The 14,641-nt window shown below is 39.8% G+C and overlaps 1 protein-coding gene across 5 annotated transcripts in view; it reads right to left on the bottom strand.

The window, feature by feature from the left end:
- DMD (dystrophin) overlaps window positions 1–14,641 on the bottom strand; it is a 2,282,236-nt gene that overhangs the window by 1,310,256 nt on the left and 957,339 nt on the right. For all 5 annotated transcript variants that reach the window (XM_059679269.1, XM_059679268.1, XM_059679270.1 and 2 more), the window contains one exon: window positions 4,112–4,284. In XM_059679269.1, coding sequence (XP_059535252.1) covers window positions 4,112–4,284 — 173 coding nt within the window. The remainder of the gene's footprint in view (window positions 1–4,111; window positions 4,285–14,641) is intronic.

Genomic DNA, 14,641 nt, shown 5'->3' with positions numbered 1-14,641 from the left:
TTGCAGATGACATGCTATTGTACATAGAAAAACTAAAGGCTCAACCAAAAATCATCTAGACTTCATAAATGCATTTGGCAATGTAGTAGAATACAAAATCAACATATAGAAATTAATGCAATTTTTATATAACAATAATGAACTATCAGAAAAAGAAACTAAAAAACAAAAAACACCCCAAACCAAAAACTACAATCCCATTTACCATTGCAACAACAGAAGCAACAAAAATATCTTGGAATAAACTTAACCAAGGAAGTAAAAGACCTGTACTGGGAAAACTATAGGTCATTGGAAAAAGAAATAGAGGAAGATACAAATAAGTGGAAGCCTATGCCATTTTTATGGATTGGAAGAATTAACTTCTTAAAAATGTCCATAGTACCTAAAGTAATCTATAGATTCAATGCAATTCCTATTAAAGTACCAACAGCATATCTCACAGATCTAGAACAAATATTCCACAAATTTTTATGGAACCAAAGAAGACCCTGAATTGCCACAGAAATCTTGATAAATAAGAACAAAGTTGGAAGAATCACTATACCAGATATCAAAGTATACTGCAAAGCCGCTGTAATCAAAACAGCCCCGTACTCACATAAGAACAGGCATATAGATAAATGGAGCAGAACAGAGGCCCCAGAAATCAACCCACATTTTTATGGTCTATTAATATTTGACAAAGGAGGAAAGAACATACAATGGAGTTAAGACAGTCTCTCAATAAATGGTGTTGTGAAATCTGGGCAAATACATGCAAAAAAATGAAACTAGATCACCACCTTACACCATACACAATGCAATACTATGCAGCTATAAAAAAGAGAGCATGGGGGGACCTGGAAATTATTATGCTAAGCAAAGTAAGCCCCACAGAGAAGATAAGTACCACATGATCTCACTTATATATAGAATCTAATGAACAAAAACTGACAAACAAAATAGATCCAGAGGCATGAAAGCATGGAACAAAGTGATGAATCTCAAGAGAAGGGAGATTGCGTGGGGGGGGGGGATTCATCAAAGAATTTATATGCATAATAAGCATTGCTCATGGACACAGACAATAATGTAGTGAATGCCTGGGCTGGGGTGGGAGCTGGGTGGAGGGGGGCAATGGGGAAAAATAAGGAGGGACATTTGTAATACTCTCAACAATAAAAAAAAAATCAGTAGATTTTTGTTGAGAACCCAACATAAAGCAATAGGAAACATTTGTCTATTTATAAATGTCTAGTTTCTAATCTTTCTAAGGATTCAAGAATCTACCATCCTATGGGCCTTGGTGGGAGACAAGTCTCTGACTACCATGACAATGGGGCCCAAAACCAGCTATTTATTTTCACTGACCGCTGGCAGTTAGAAGCTAAAATTATATGACCTACACTTGCCTGATAAGAGGAGTCTGTAATTTATGTCCAACTGTAAAATCTGGCCCACCATCTGTCTTTGTAAATAAAGTTTTATTAGAATAAACAATGACCATTCATTATATATTATCTAAGGTTTCTTTCACCCTACAACAGCAGAGTAGTTCCAACAAAGACTACATGGCCTACAAAGACTGGTGGGGTGACTAGATGAAGAAGGCAAAGGGATTAGCTAAGGAACATACATGCATACCTCATGGACACAAACAATAATTTGGTAAAGGCCAAGGGAGGGGGAGGCAGGGGCTGGTGGAAGTGGGCAAAGGGTGGGGGAAAGGGGGACACCTGCAATTATGTCAACATTAAAAATTTTTTTAAATCTATCCCTTGCCTTAGTAATGATTTTGTCAGAAACCTTAATTCTGAAGTTGGTTACACGAAAAGAAATAATTTAGAGACTTTTTTGCAGTGATAGCAGCAAACAATATTCAGGGGCAATGGTACCTCTGGGTGCACCAGGGTATCATGGCCATGGCAGCAGTTCACAATTAAGATTAATTTGGTGGTTTGTGTTTCTGAATGCCTAGCCCAGTCTTTTTTTTTAAATTCCTTTATTGGTTAAGGTATTACATATGTGTCCTTAATCCCCCTTTGCTACTCATTTTTAAACCTGGCTTTCAGGCCTTTCAACTGATTCCATGAGCTACCTGATATCCCTCTAATAAGTTATATATAAATCTACCTAAGTTAACCATAGTCACATCCTATTAGTTGTAAATCAGCATCTTGAGTGGTTCATAGACCGTGCTTTATTCCTGACTCTGAATTAGATGTTCCTATTCCACTCCTCAGGAATATTTTTCTTGCCATCTAACATAGCTGGAATCTATCAACCTGTATTTTACTAACTGCCCATTTTCTCTCCAGGATGGGAGGTTCTTCAAAGCAGGGACTGAATGTAATCAATCTTGCTGTGGTTCTCAGGAAAATGTGAAAGAATATCAGAATAAATTAACAGATATGAAGATGATCAGAGCCATAAGACCATCATTTTCATCATCAAAATTGCCAAGATTAATTGAGGCATTATCATGTATAAGAAATCTGCCAAGCACTCTACATGCATTGTGTCATTTAGTCCTTATAACAAACATGGCTTAGAAAATACCTTTTCCCATTTTATAGATAAGGAAATTGTGAAGCATAAAAGTCAAGGAGCTTATTGTAGGGCACATAGATAGTCAGCAGAAAGCCAGGATTCCAAAACAATTTGGATTCTACAGCCTGTGCTTACAAGCAATGACTACAACAAATTTACCTGAGAAAAGACCAAAAAGCATAAGAACTTTAAAGGTTCCTGACTAATTCCTAGAGAAGGGCAATTAGAGTAAACTTAAGATAATCTTCTAGTCTCTGGATATGAAAAAAGTGATTCCAATGAGATAGAAACATTCTATTCTTTGCTGGACATACGAAAAGCCCCCTATTTGGGGTGATATTTCTGTTTACCCTCTCTGTGGAATGGGGTTAGTGTTTCTCCCTCTTTTAAAGCCTATGGTTGAAGGTGAACTAAAAGGAGACATCCATATGGCCCTGTGAGAAGGGAATACCTAGTTCACTGGCCAAAGAGGACATAAATAAAGTAGGGGAGAACCTGCAAAATGTTTCATCACTGCTTTAGTGCAAAGTGGTAGGGGCCTATAGAAGCACAGTAAACAATGGCTACCCGAGAACCCTCCAAGGTTCTTAGGATATGATATTGGTGGCCTGGGTGGCTGAGAGAAAACACTATCTGACAATAGAGACAAGAACACCCCAAGGGGTCCCAGATTGGAGAGGGTGCAAGCTGGGCTAAGGGACACCCCCCCGCCCAAAAGTACATGGATTTTGTGCACCACTAATAAATAAATAAATAAATAAATAAATAAATAAATAAATAAATAAAATAGAAGTATGGGTGGTTAAAAGCTGGTAGATGTGAGATATTGAGGAGGTACCCTAGAACTTTAGAAAATTATTTTATTTTATTTTAGAATATTATGGAAGACTGTCTTGACACCACAAATTTCAAACAAACTGTTTTAAAGCCATTAAAACTTCATTACTTTTAACCTAACACTGAAAGGGAAAAACAACACTCTAACTTCTTGTTATGTGAGGTTAAAGAATAGTTGTGAATTTGAAGTTATTGGTCAAAGCTAGGTATTTTAATTAAGGTAAGCACTAAGAAGTTATTTTAAATCAATCTCACAAATTCCTGGCAGCAAAAACATAGGTGAGGGGACTTCAAAACATAAAATAATGCCTTCAAAACAGAAACAATAAATGAAAATCAACTTTTTGTTGATAGCTTATATTTCAAACATATTAATCTAAGTATCAAATACAATAAATATGTAGGGTACAAATTTGACCAAAGATATATACTTTATATTATACAGTTATTTACACCAACTCAATTAAATGACCAAACTTGTTCTGACAATACCAGAATTTTAGCAGATAATACAGTGCTCCGAAATAATGCTAACTTCGGCATGAAATAGTTTCTGGAATTCAGCCCATTAGTATGAACTAATCATCATTACTTGTTCTCACTTCACCTACATTTTTCCAGTGATAATGATGCTTCTCCCTTCCTCCCCACTTCTTTTTTCCCCCATAGAGAGCATTGAAATGAACTTTAGAGTTCCCTGAAAACAGGTGTAATCACTTAGTAAAATAAAAGTGTCACCTACCCTTGGCGGTCCTTGTACATTTTGTTAATTCTTTCCCATTGGAAATCCAGCCATGAGAGAGCTTCCTGGAGCTCTGCCCTTTCTGCGGGTGTGGCACTCTGCAATGCTGCTGTCTTCTTCTTGTCAATGATGCCAATCCGACCTGAGATTTGTTGCAAGTTGTCTTTTATGTTCTGTAATATTGAAAATTTAAAAGAAATTAGACATGAATTGGCTACCTTGGGAAAGAGAAAAAGGAAAACTCTAAAGACCCAGAAGTAACAAATGGTTTTGCAATTCTTAATTATTGACTTTTCAAAGTCATCAGCCCTGAAGCCCAGTGGTTTCAACATACCCAAATTCAGTGGGTAATGCATAGTCCTATTGATACAGCTGATCCCTCCCTCCATGTCAAAACCCTGTCTTCATTTGATTTCTATAACCTGCACTCTTCAGGTTTTACTTCCACCCTCTTGTCTCAAGCCTCTCAACCTCCTTTGCTGAATCTTCCTCCTCTTATTATTCTCTTAATATTGGAGTGCTCTAGTTGAGTTTGATACTTCTTTCCTTCTCTATTCACACTCCTCTATTTGTTCCCATGACTGTAAATCCCCTTGATATGACAATGACTCCAAAAGTTATATATCCAGCCCCATCTTCAACTATGAACTCTAGACTCACAAATCCAACTTGGATGTAGTATGAGCATCTCAAACTTAACATGGCCTAACCAAATTCTGCACTCTATCTCTATCCCGTTATCTTCGCTTCCCATTGTTTGCTTCATTTCCATAAATGACATATTTTTTGTTGACAGTTTTTCAGGTTGACAACCTTGGAATCATCCTTGAACTTTCTTTTATAAGCTCCAGTATTCAAATTGTTGGAAAATCCTGTTGCCTCTATTTCCAGAACATGTCCAGAATTGGTGCACTTCTTTTTTTAAAATATATTTTTATTGATATCAGAGAGGGAGAGAGAGATAGAAATATCAATGATGACATGGACACTGGGCCGGTGAGGGGCTTGTCCGGGGGGACGGGAGTGGTGGGGGTTTCAATCGGGGAAAAAGGAGACATATGTAATACTTTAAACAATAAAAGAAAGAAAAATATTAATATTGATTACTTCTGGGTGATTGGGATTCTAGGTGAGTTTAATTTAAAAAGTATTTGATGAAATATTTATTAATTTTTTTTAATATTGAAAAAAAAAGAAATATCAATGATGAGAGAGAATCACTGACCAGCTGCCTCCTGCACACCCCACACTGAGGATCAAGCCCGCAACACGGACATGTGCCTGACTGAGAATTGAACCAAGATCCTTCAGTTCTCAGGCCAATGCTCTAAACACTGAGCAAAACCAGCTAGGGCTGGTGCACTACTTGTTACCTCCTTGTTATAGCTCTGATATAAACTATTATTATCGCTCACCTGGATTATTACAACAGCTAATTAAATGATCCTTCTGCTTTCCGTTGTGCCCATTTCCCAGTTAATTCTCCACACAACAACCAAAGAGATTCTTTTTAAAACATAAATCAGATCATATTACTCCTCCATTCAAAACCCTCCAATGGCTCCTCATCAAACCCATAATCTTTGCCATGACCAAAAAAAGAACTCTGTATGACTTAGTTGTATGCTGCCCATAATTCTAATATTATATTTCCTTCATCTTTTCCAAGTTCATAATATTTCAGCCTCATTAGTCTCTTTACACTTCTGGAGTATGCCAAGTATACTCTTGCTTCAAGAAAAGCACTTGCTGTTCCCTCTGCCAAAAATAGTCTTTTCTACAAGAGATCTATATGGCTGGTTCCTTCACTTCCTTCTCACCTCAAAGGAGCCTTTTCTACCACTATAAACAGTAGCCCCAATTACTCCACACTCCCTGTATTCTTTACTAGTATTTTTCTTCATGGCACATATAACTGACATTAAATTATATATCTACTAGTCTTTCTACATCACTAGGCTAGACCCTGAGTCCAGATATGTTATCTGTCTTGCTTTCTATTGGGTTTCCAGAGCTTAAACCTGTGCCTGGCACACGTTAGGTACCAATACATTTTTGTTGAATAACGGAAGGAACCCAAATGTAATCCATAATTTAAAAGCATAATTTCTATCTAGGTTATATTTAAGGGGAAAACATCACAAGACAAAAATTCATTATATAATAAAAATTTAAATATTGCTTTTAAAAAAATCTAAAAATTACATATTTGGCTACAGTTGCTAGTTTGAATTTATTTATTTTCCGCATCTAAAGTTTTATAGACAAGTCAATTGAGCAAACATTTATTGAGTTCTTCCATGTAAAAGGGTCAATATAGAGAAAGCAAAGGTAGGTGAAGCACAGTTTTATGTTTGTTTTTGAGAAGATTTGTTTGTTGTTTTTAAATTCTATTTTATTGCCCTGACCGGTTTGGCTCAGTGGATAGAGTGTCGGCCTGCAGACTGAAGGGTCCCAGGTTCAATTCCAGTCAAGGGCATGTACCTTGGTTGCAGGCACATCCCCAGTAGGGGGTGTGCAGGAGGCAGCTGATCAATGTTTCTAACTCTCTATTCCTCTCCCTTCCTCTCTGTAAAAATTCAATAAAATAGATTTTAAAAATAAATAAATAAATAAATAAAGTTTATTTTATTAAGTGAAGGTGTGATTTAGAGAATTGGTGGAAAAATAAAAGTGTAGAAGCCCCAGCTAGTTTATAAGAAAGGATATGATGAGTGATTTAAGTGGTACTGAATCTTTCTGGAAGTTCAGAGAAGGAATAAATAATATATCATATTTGGTCCCAAGCTCAGGAAAGAGTTCATGAAGAAAATGCAATTTTAGGTTGACATAGTACATTAATTGAAGTGGATATAACATTATAGTTAGTAGGTTACACACACACACACACACACAAAAAAAAAACAGGAACATGAGCAGGCATATTTGACTGAATGTTTAGAAATTTAGAGAATGAGGGAAAGATGAGTCAAGAAACAGAGGCTGGTGATGTTTAATGATGCATTTTGAAAATTCTAAACGTAATTCAGTAGCCAGTGGGAAACTATGACTTATAAAAATTATAGAAATTTTCAAATATATAAAATTCAGGAAAATATTACAAATAGTCCCCATAAACCTACTGTCCAGTGCTAAGTATGATTAAGCCATCAACAACCATGTTTCATTATATTGCTACACATTCACCTCCTCAACTGGGCTATTTTTAAACAAGCTGACATAATATTGTATTCTTAAATACTTCAGCATGTGTTTTCAATATATATCAACTCCTTTTTTAAAAAAAGTACACATAACACCATCATCACACCTACAAACGTAACAAAAATTCACTAATATAATATCTAGTTGGTATTCATTATTACATTGAATTGAGAAAGGGGTTTAAAAGGAAGAACTCTGCAGAACTCAATGACTACGTGTTGGGTGAAAAAGAAGGAAGACTTGAATAACTCCCAGGTTTCTGGCCTGGAGATCCAGATGAACTCTGGTGTCACTGAGTAAAAGGATTTCAGGTGGATGAATTGGTTCCATGTGTGCGCACATGCTTGTGTTGTATGTGTGTAACTGAGGGGTTCAGTTTTGGACATAATCACATTGAGAAGCTTTGGGGGCATCAGACTAGACATGTCCAATAGGCAACTGGTGTCAAATTTTCAGATGATAAATGAAAATTTTCTACCAGTGTCACATTTCTGCATGGTTTAGGCCTGCGGTTTTCAACCTGTGGGTCGCGACCCCTTTGGCGGTCAAATGACCCTTTCACAGGGGTCGCCTAAGACCATCCTGCATAGCAGATATTTACATTACAATTCATAACAGTAGCAAAATTACAGTTATGAAGTAGCAATGAAAATAATTTTATGGTTGGGGTCACAACATGAGGAACTGTATTTAAAGGGCCGGAAGGTTGAGAACCACTGGTCTAGGCTTTCTGTGCAAAGAATATTGGAAACTGGGTTAAAGGATAACTAAATAGCAAACATATCCTGGAGTTCAGACTATTACTCCAGAGAGGCTTATGAACTTACTGCTATGGAGCTCTTTGTTTACCTTGTAGCTTATATTCCAAGAACAATAGGCCTCCACCTTCTCCTCTCCCTGGAGATGATTTGCTAGTGTAAAGATTGGTGTATTCTTTCTTCCTCCCCCCCTTCCCCCTCCTTTTCTTTCTTTCATTTTCCCCCTTCTTTCTCTCTCTCTCTCTCTCTCTCTCTCTCTCTCTCTCTCTCTCTCTCTCTCTCCCCTCCCTCCCTCCCTCCCCAGCTTCCTTACATTGGCTCTGATATTCACAGTTTGACAGTTTCTCTTCTGTATTATGACCCATGCATGATAAAACTCTAGCTCTCACTGCATTTTCTTATGGGGATTTTGGGCATGGGAACTGGCACAAATACACTCCTAAATAATTAATGATATGTTCTCTAAACCGGTGATCTCCTGTTTCCTTCCAGGATAAATAAATATAGATATAAAAACTTAACAAATGTCAATAAAAGAAGTATTTTTGCCTACGTTCAGACAAAATTGTCTCCATGTATGAGATGGAGTCAAAGCTAAATAGGAGCCTGCAATTTTCCAGAAAGAAGGCTCTGAAGCAAACCCCATAAGTCAGATTGGGCAACAGTAGAAAGGTTATGGGTAGATCTTGGGAGTTTTCCTGCCTCGTTCTAAGACTGCTGACTGTGATGCATGAAGACATGTCTTGAGGAATAACTAAGCTGTAGAAACAGTGGAGAATATAGATGATGTAGGTTGTAAGGAATAAAAGTCAATGCTTACAGTAGGAAGTTAAAAAAAAAAAGTACCTGGTTTTCTAAGTCTTGCAAATTAACTAGAAAAAGAGTAAGATGTAATGGTTATGGGTTATATGAGTTAATTTCAGGCAGAGAGGTGCTGTTTATAAAATTCTATGGTGTTCTCTTCAAGTCCATGTACATCTTGTAATTGGAAGACTTCATTATTTTATGTTAAGCAACACAGTTTAACTCTGGAGTAGGAGGACTTATCTGACAGGTCAATATTATCATAGGAGAGAACAGAGGACATGCCAACACAGAAATATCCTGTGAGAGTACTAACCTGGAGGAATGGAGGTTAAAACTGTCTTCTATCAGTGTTACATACAGAATTGTGAGTCATTGTAATATAGATGTTGTTTAATTGCACAAGAGTTGGTCAAATTGCTCAAAAAAGGTTTTTAGAGTGAGAAAAAAAGTTGCCTAAGGATGAACCTCTGTGAAAAGCAAAGGCAGTGGAAATCAATAAATATGCCCAAGGAGTAATTCTCATCAGATGAAGAAAGAGAACCAGAAGAGTAAAGTAATTCAAAACCAAGGGAAGAAAGAACAGGCAGTAAGGAGGGAGTTGTCAACAAGTCAAAAATAGCTGAAACAGGAGGGAAAAGTCAACTTTGGCATTTTGGAGGTCTTTGGTGATCTTATTAAGAGCAATTTCAACATTTTGAAAGTGTGAAAATATAAATCTGGTGAGAGCAGACTGTCTTCCACTGTCACTTTATTTCACTACAAAACTGTAAATAGCGTAGTACTACCTTGTGGTGTGCTTTATTTGACATAAGACACTTCTTTATTGAAGGAAGGCTTAATAATAAAAACAAAAATGATACTATAACAGAAACTTTTTTAAAAGATAAATTGTGGAATGTAAAAAAAATATAAAGGAACAAACAAAACATAAACTGATGCATAGATACAGAGAATAGTTGATGGCTTGCAGAGGAGAGTGGGGTTTGGGGACTGGGTGAAAAAAGTGAAGGGATTGGGAAGTACAGATTGGTAGTTACAGAATAGTCATGGGATGTAAAGTACAGCATAGGGAATATCTATATATATAAAAGGCTAAGTGTCTGTCAAACCAGTAGCTATGACATGCACTGACCACCAGGGCCAGACGCTCAACACAAGAGCTGCCATGACATGCACTGGCCATTTAAAAATAAACGGCACCACAGACCTGGATCCAAGAAACTGACACTCGGCTTCCCCCAAGTGGGACACAGGCTCCACCACCACCCTGGAACAACACCCCACCAAATCGCAGACAACGCTGCCAAGAACACGTGGTGCAAAATGTGGCCCACAGCCCAGCCCAAAACGAAAATGGTTGCTGTGGCCACTGGGTAATGATGTCACATAGCAACACCCAGCTTCCTCTCCTAGTGATTTGCCTCCTTGGAGTTTCTTCAGCCCAGGAACATGACTTGCTTTATAACCAGGTGCAAACATTTTACAGTTCAACAAAATGTTCAAATCATTTCCCGTGCCTTATCTCATTTGATCCTCACAGAAGTCCTGGAGTAGGTAGATAGGAGACTTGGTAGAATCCTATTTTCTTTTCATTAGCAAGACAACGGAGATTTAGAAATTTTAGAAACTTGACCTAACTGAAAAGAAGTAAGACATGGTGGAACTTGAAAATGACTTCATGTTTTCTTACTGCACAGAATATAGTCAAATACTGCTACAGTTAAATATTTTACCCTTTGTTCTCCCTGCATGGTCTACAATAATAATTTGCTTTGTGCTGATATTTACTGCTATGTTGCTGACAATTACCTGAAAGAGAAGAGAGAAGTTGGGGTGCTTCACTGGGCTGGAAAAAGTTTAGTTAAATCAGAAAGCAGGTCTAATTAAGCATATATATATATATATATATATATATATATATATATATATATAGCTGGCTAAGTTGACTTGCACATGTGTGATACATATAAAGCTCTCACTGGCACCAATCACACGTGTGTGTTTCTATCCATATTGTCTACCGTGAATTTGATTGACATTTCTATTATAGATAAAGAGCAAATAGTGATATTAAAATATTTCTTCTAATAAATTTCCCTTCAATGTGCATGAATCCGTGCATCAGGACACTAGTATGTCATCTATCTACACTAATAAAAGAGAAAAATGGTAATTGGCGTACGACGATACCCTTTTCATTGGCTAATCAGGGCTATATGCAAATTAATTGCCAACTATGATTGGCAGTTAACTACCAACTAAGATTGGCAGTTAACTGCCAACTAAGATTGGCAGTTAACTGCCAACAAGATGGCGGTTAATTTGCATATGTAGGCACAATGCAGGGAGGCGAAAGGGAAAGCAGGAAGAAGCCCCCTGCCACTGACAGTGATCAGAAACCCGGGGGGAGCTAAGAGCTGGGGGGCAGGGCAAAGGCGGCCCCTGGGGCCGCCTTTGCCCTGCCCCCCAGCCATGATCAGAGAATCAGGCGCCTTTGCCGCCCTGGCCAGTGATAGCAGGAAGTAGGGGTGGAGCCAGCAATGGGAGCTGGGCACGGTTGAAGCTGGCAGTCCCGGGAGCTAGGGGTCCCTTGCCTGGGCCTAAAGCGGAGCCCACTATCGCAGGGCCACTGCAGCTGCGGGTCCCCGCTGCCCGAGCCGGACACCTCAGCCAGAGGCGTTAGGCCTGGGCAGGGGTGGAGCCTGCAATCACAGGGAGCTGGGGGTCCCCTGCCGAGGCCTGACACCTCTGCCTGAGGCCTCAGGCCTGGTCAAGGGGCCAATCCGGTGATTGGTGATCGGAGGGTGATGAGGGTCAACTCCTCTGGCCGAGGCATCAGGCCTGGGCGGGGGGCTGAGCCGGGGATTTGGGGGATATGATGGTCCCCTTGCCCAGGCCTGAAGCCTGGGTCAGAGGCATCAGGCTTGGGCGGGGGGTGGAGCAAACGATCAGAGGGAGATGGGGGTCCCCTGCCCAGGCATGATTCCTGGGCCAGAGGCCTCAGGCCTGGGTGGGGGCCAGAGCCAGTGATCAGGGGGAGATGGGGGTCCCCTGTCCAAGCCTGACACCTCTGGCGGAGGCGTCAGGCCTGGGCAAGGGGCCGATCAGGTGATCAGAGGGTGATGGTGGTCTACGCCTCTGGCTGAGGCATCAGGCCTGGGCAAGGGGCAGAGCCAGCAATTGGAGGGGTCTGGGGGTCCCCTGCCCAGGCCTAATGCCTGGGCCAGAGGCATCAGGCCTGGGCTGGGGGCAGAACCAGTGATGGGGGGAAATGAGGGTCCCCTGCCCAGGCCTGACACCTCTGTCAGAGACGTCAGGCCTGGGCAAGGGGCCGATCCTGCGATTGGAGGGTGATGGGGGTCAACGCCTGAGGGCTCCCAGTATGTGAGAGGGGGCAGGCTGGGCTGAGGGACACTCCCCCTCCCACCCAGTGCACGAATTTCGTGCACCGGGCCCCTAGTATATATATGAAATCCCAGTGACCATTATGGAAGAATGACCGAAACAACCAGAACGACTTGTCACTATGATACGTACTGACCACCAAGGGGCAGACACTCAATGCAGGAGCTGCCCCCTGGTGATCAGTGTGTTCCCACAGTGAGAGCAGTGCTCAGCCAGAAGCTGGGCCCATGGCTGGCAAGTGCAGCGGTGGTGGTGGGAGCCTCTCCCGCCTCCATGACAGTGCTAAGGAGCAGCGAGCCAAGTGGTAAGGAGTGAGCAGGCGTGTGGTAAGGACCAAGCAGGTGTGTGGTTAGGAGTGAGCAGGCCAGAGGTTAGGAACGAGGGGTCCCAGATTGTGAAAGGCTGCAGGCCGGGCTGAGGGATCCCCCTCCCACCATGCAAAAATGTCATGCATCAGACCTCTAGTATTGCTATAATTATGTATGGTGACAGGTGGATACCATTTCTCCCTGGAAATATTGGGAGAATACTTTGTAAAGTGCATGATTGTCTGACCACTATGCTGTACACCTGAAACTAATACAAAATAATATGGAATGTAAACTTTAACTTAAAAAAAACTAAAACAAAATTAAAAATAGAATGTATCTGGTATGTATTAGCAATGTTCTAAAAGTCATTGCATGCCGAAACCAGTTTGGCTCAGTGGATAGAGCGTCGGCCTGTGGACTGAAGGGTCCTGGGTTCGATTCCGGTCAAGGGCATGTACCTGGGTTTCAGGCACATCCCCAGTAGGAGATGTGCAGGAGGCGGCTGATCGATGTTTCTCTCTCATCGATGTTTCTGACTATCTCTCTCCCTTCCTCTCTGTAAAACATCAATAAAATATATTTAAAAAAATAATAAAAATAAATAAATAAAAGTCATTGCAGTCAAGCACACCTCTTATATTTCCTTTCTTTTTTTATTCACCTGGCAAAATTTCATGACCATCTTCTGATGGCTCTGAGCATGGAGGCTTGGGTGAAATATTTAGGGCTATTCCACTAGTTTGATTAGTTCAGGTGCTAGGAGCATGTGCCAACATGACTTCTTCTCAATGCTTCTATTATCTACACTCACCTGGGCAGCATAATTTCACCACTACTTGAACTGGCCCAACTCCTGATGATGTAAGATGTGGACTCTATCATGGTGTGACTGCCAGCCCAAGGGCAGAGATGCAGAATTCAGACAAGTTTTCCACTTGATACCTAGCAGCCTGCTTACTGACAGGCTCATTATTTACAATCACACTGGGGCAACCAGCCACATTTGTATTTTGAGTGTCCAAACACTAAAAATGAATGGCTGTCATTTCATATGGGGGTAAAATTCAAAAGACAGAAAGGAGTCTCTTCCCCACCAGAATAAAAGTAATCCATTTATGGCTTTGGTGGTGTGTGTATACACACATACACAAATACATATTCTCTCTCTGATGATGTGAGCTTGCAAAGCTTCCTGATTTTAACTTGAATCTCTGCAGAGCTCCCAATTCTCTGGAAACTGGTAGAATTGCTCAGAATCGAGTTATGAACTGTTTTAGTAATGCTGGGCAGTGTGTTGCAAAGGCAAGAAAACTTTCTTAAATGAGATAAGCAAAAAACAAAAACTGGGTCAGGGATGTCATACTCCCTGGATATCTAGATAATAGCTCCTTGGTGCATTCTCAGAGAATGCTGTCAAAATTGGCTGGAGTCCAGAAAGTCATTTTTAAAGTGCCTACACATACTCTTCTCCCTGAGGCATTGTACACAGAAATATGGTATATGCACCAAAGAAAATTCTGTAGCAGTTTCCATAGTTTAAAGTCATAGATGAGGTCTTTTATAGTTTTTTACTATTTCAGTTTGTCTAGAAATAAGTGATCTTTACAGTTTCTGACCCTCTAAAAATGAAACCATAGTCCCTGTAGTTGCTATGGTGATAAAAAAAATCCCTAGGATCACTATATAATATATTATTCCCATTTCTACCCCTGAATAGTTCCTTATCTCACCTGAAAATATGATGGAAAAAATAATGAAGTACCCACATTTTACTCAACTTCTTTCTTGATTTTGACATGCCCCATGAATTTACCTCCCTAACCCCCACTCCAATTCTGTAAGATGTTCTATTTGTTAAGCACTCTTCCTGAAACAGAAAATTTTAATTTATGAAATTCATTTGAACATGGGTTTATAAAATTTAATTCCTTAATATTTAAAAATAGCATCTTTGCAACTCTGATTCACAAAATCAAATGAATTCAATAAGATCCTTATTTATACACTGTTAACAGAGAAAAATTAGATAGTGACATAACTTTTGC

Source organism: Myotis daubentonii, chromosome X (assembly GCF_963259705.1).
Source record: "Myotis daubentonii chromosome X, mMyoDau2.1, whole genome shotgun sequence".
Classification (NCBI taxonomy): Eukaryota; Metazoa; Chordata; class Mammalia; order Chiroptera; family Vespertilionidae; genus Myotis; species Myotis daubentonii.
Note: the sequence above shows the minus strand (reverse complement) of the source record. Positions and strands in the feature narration are given on the sequence as shown.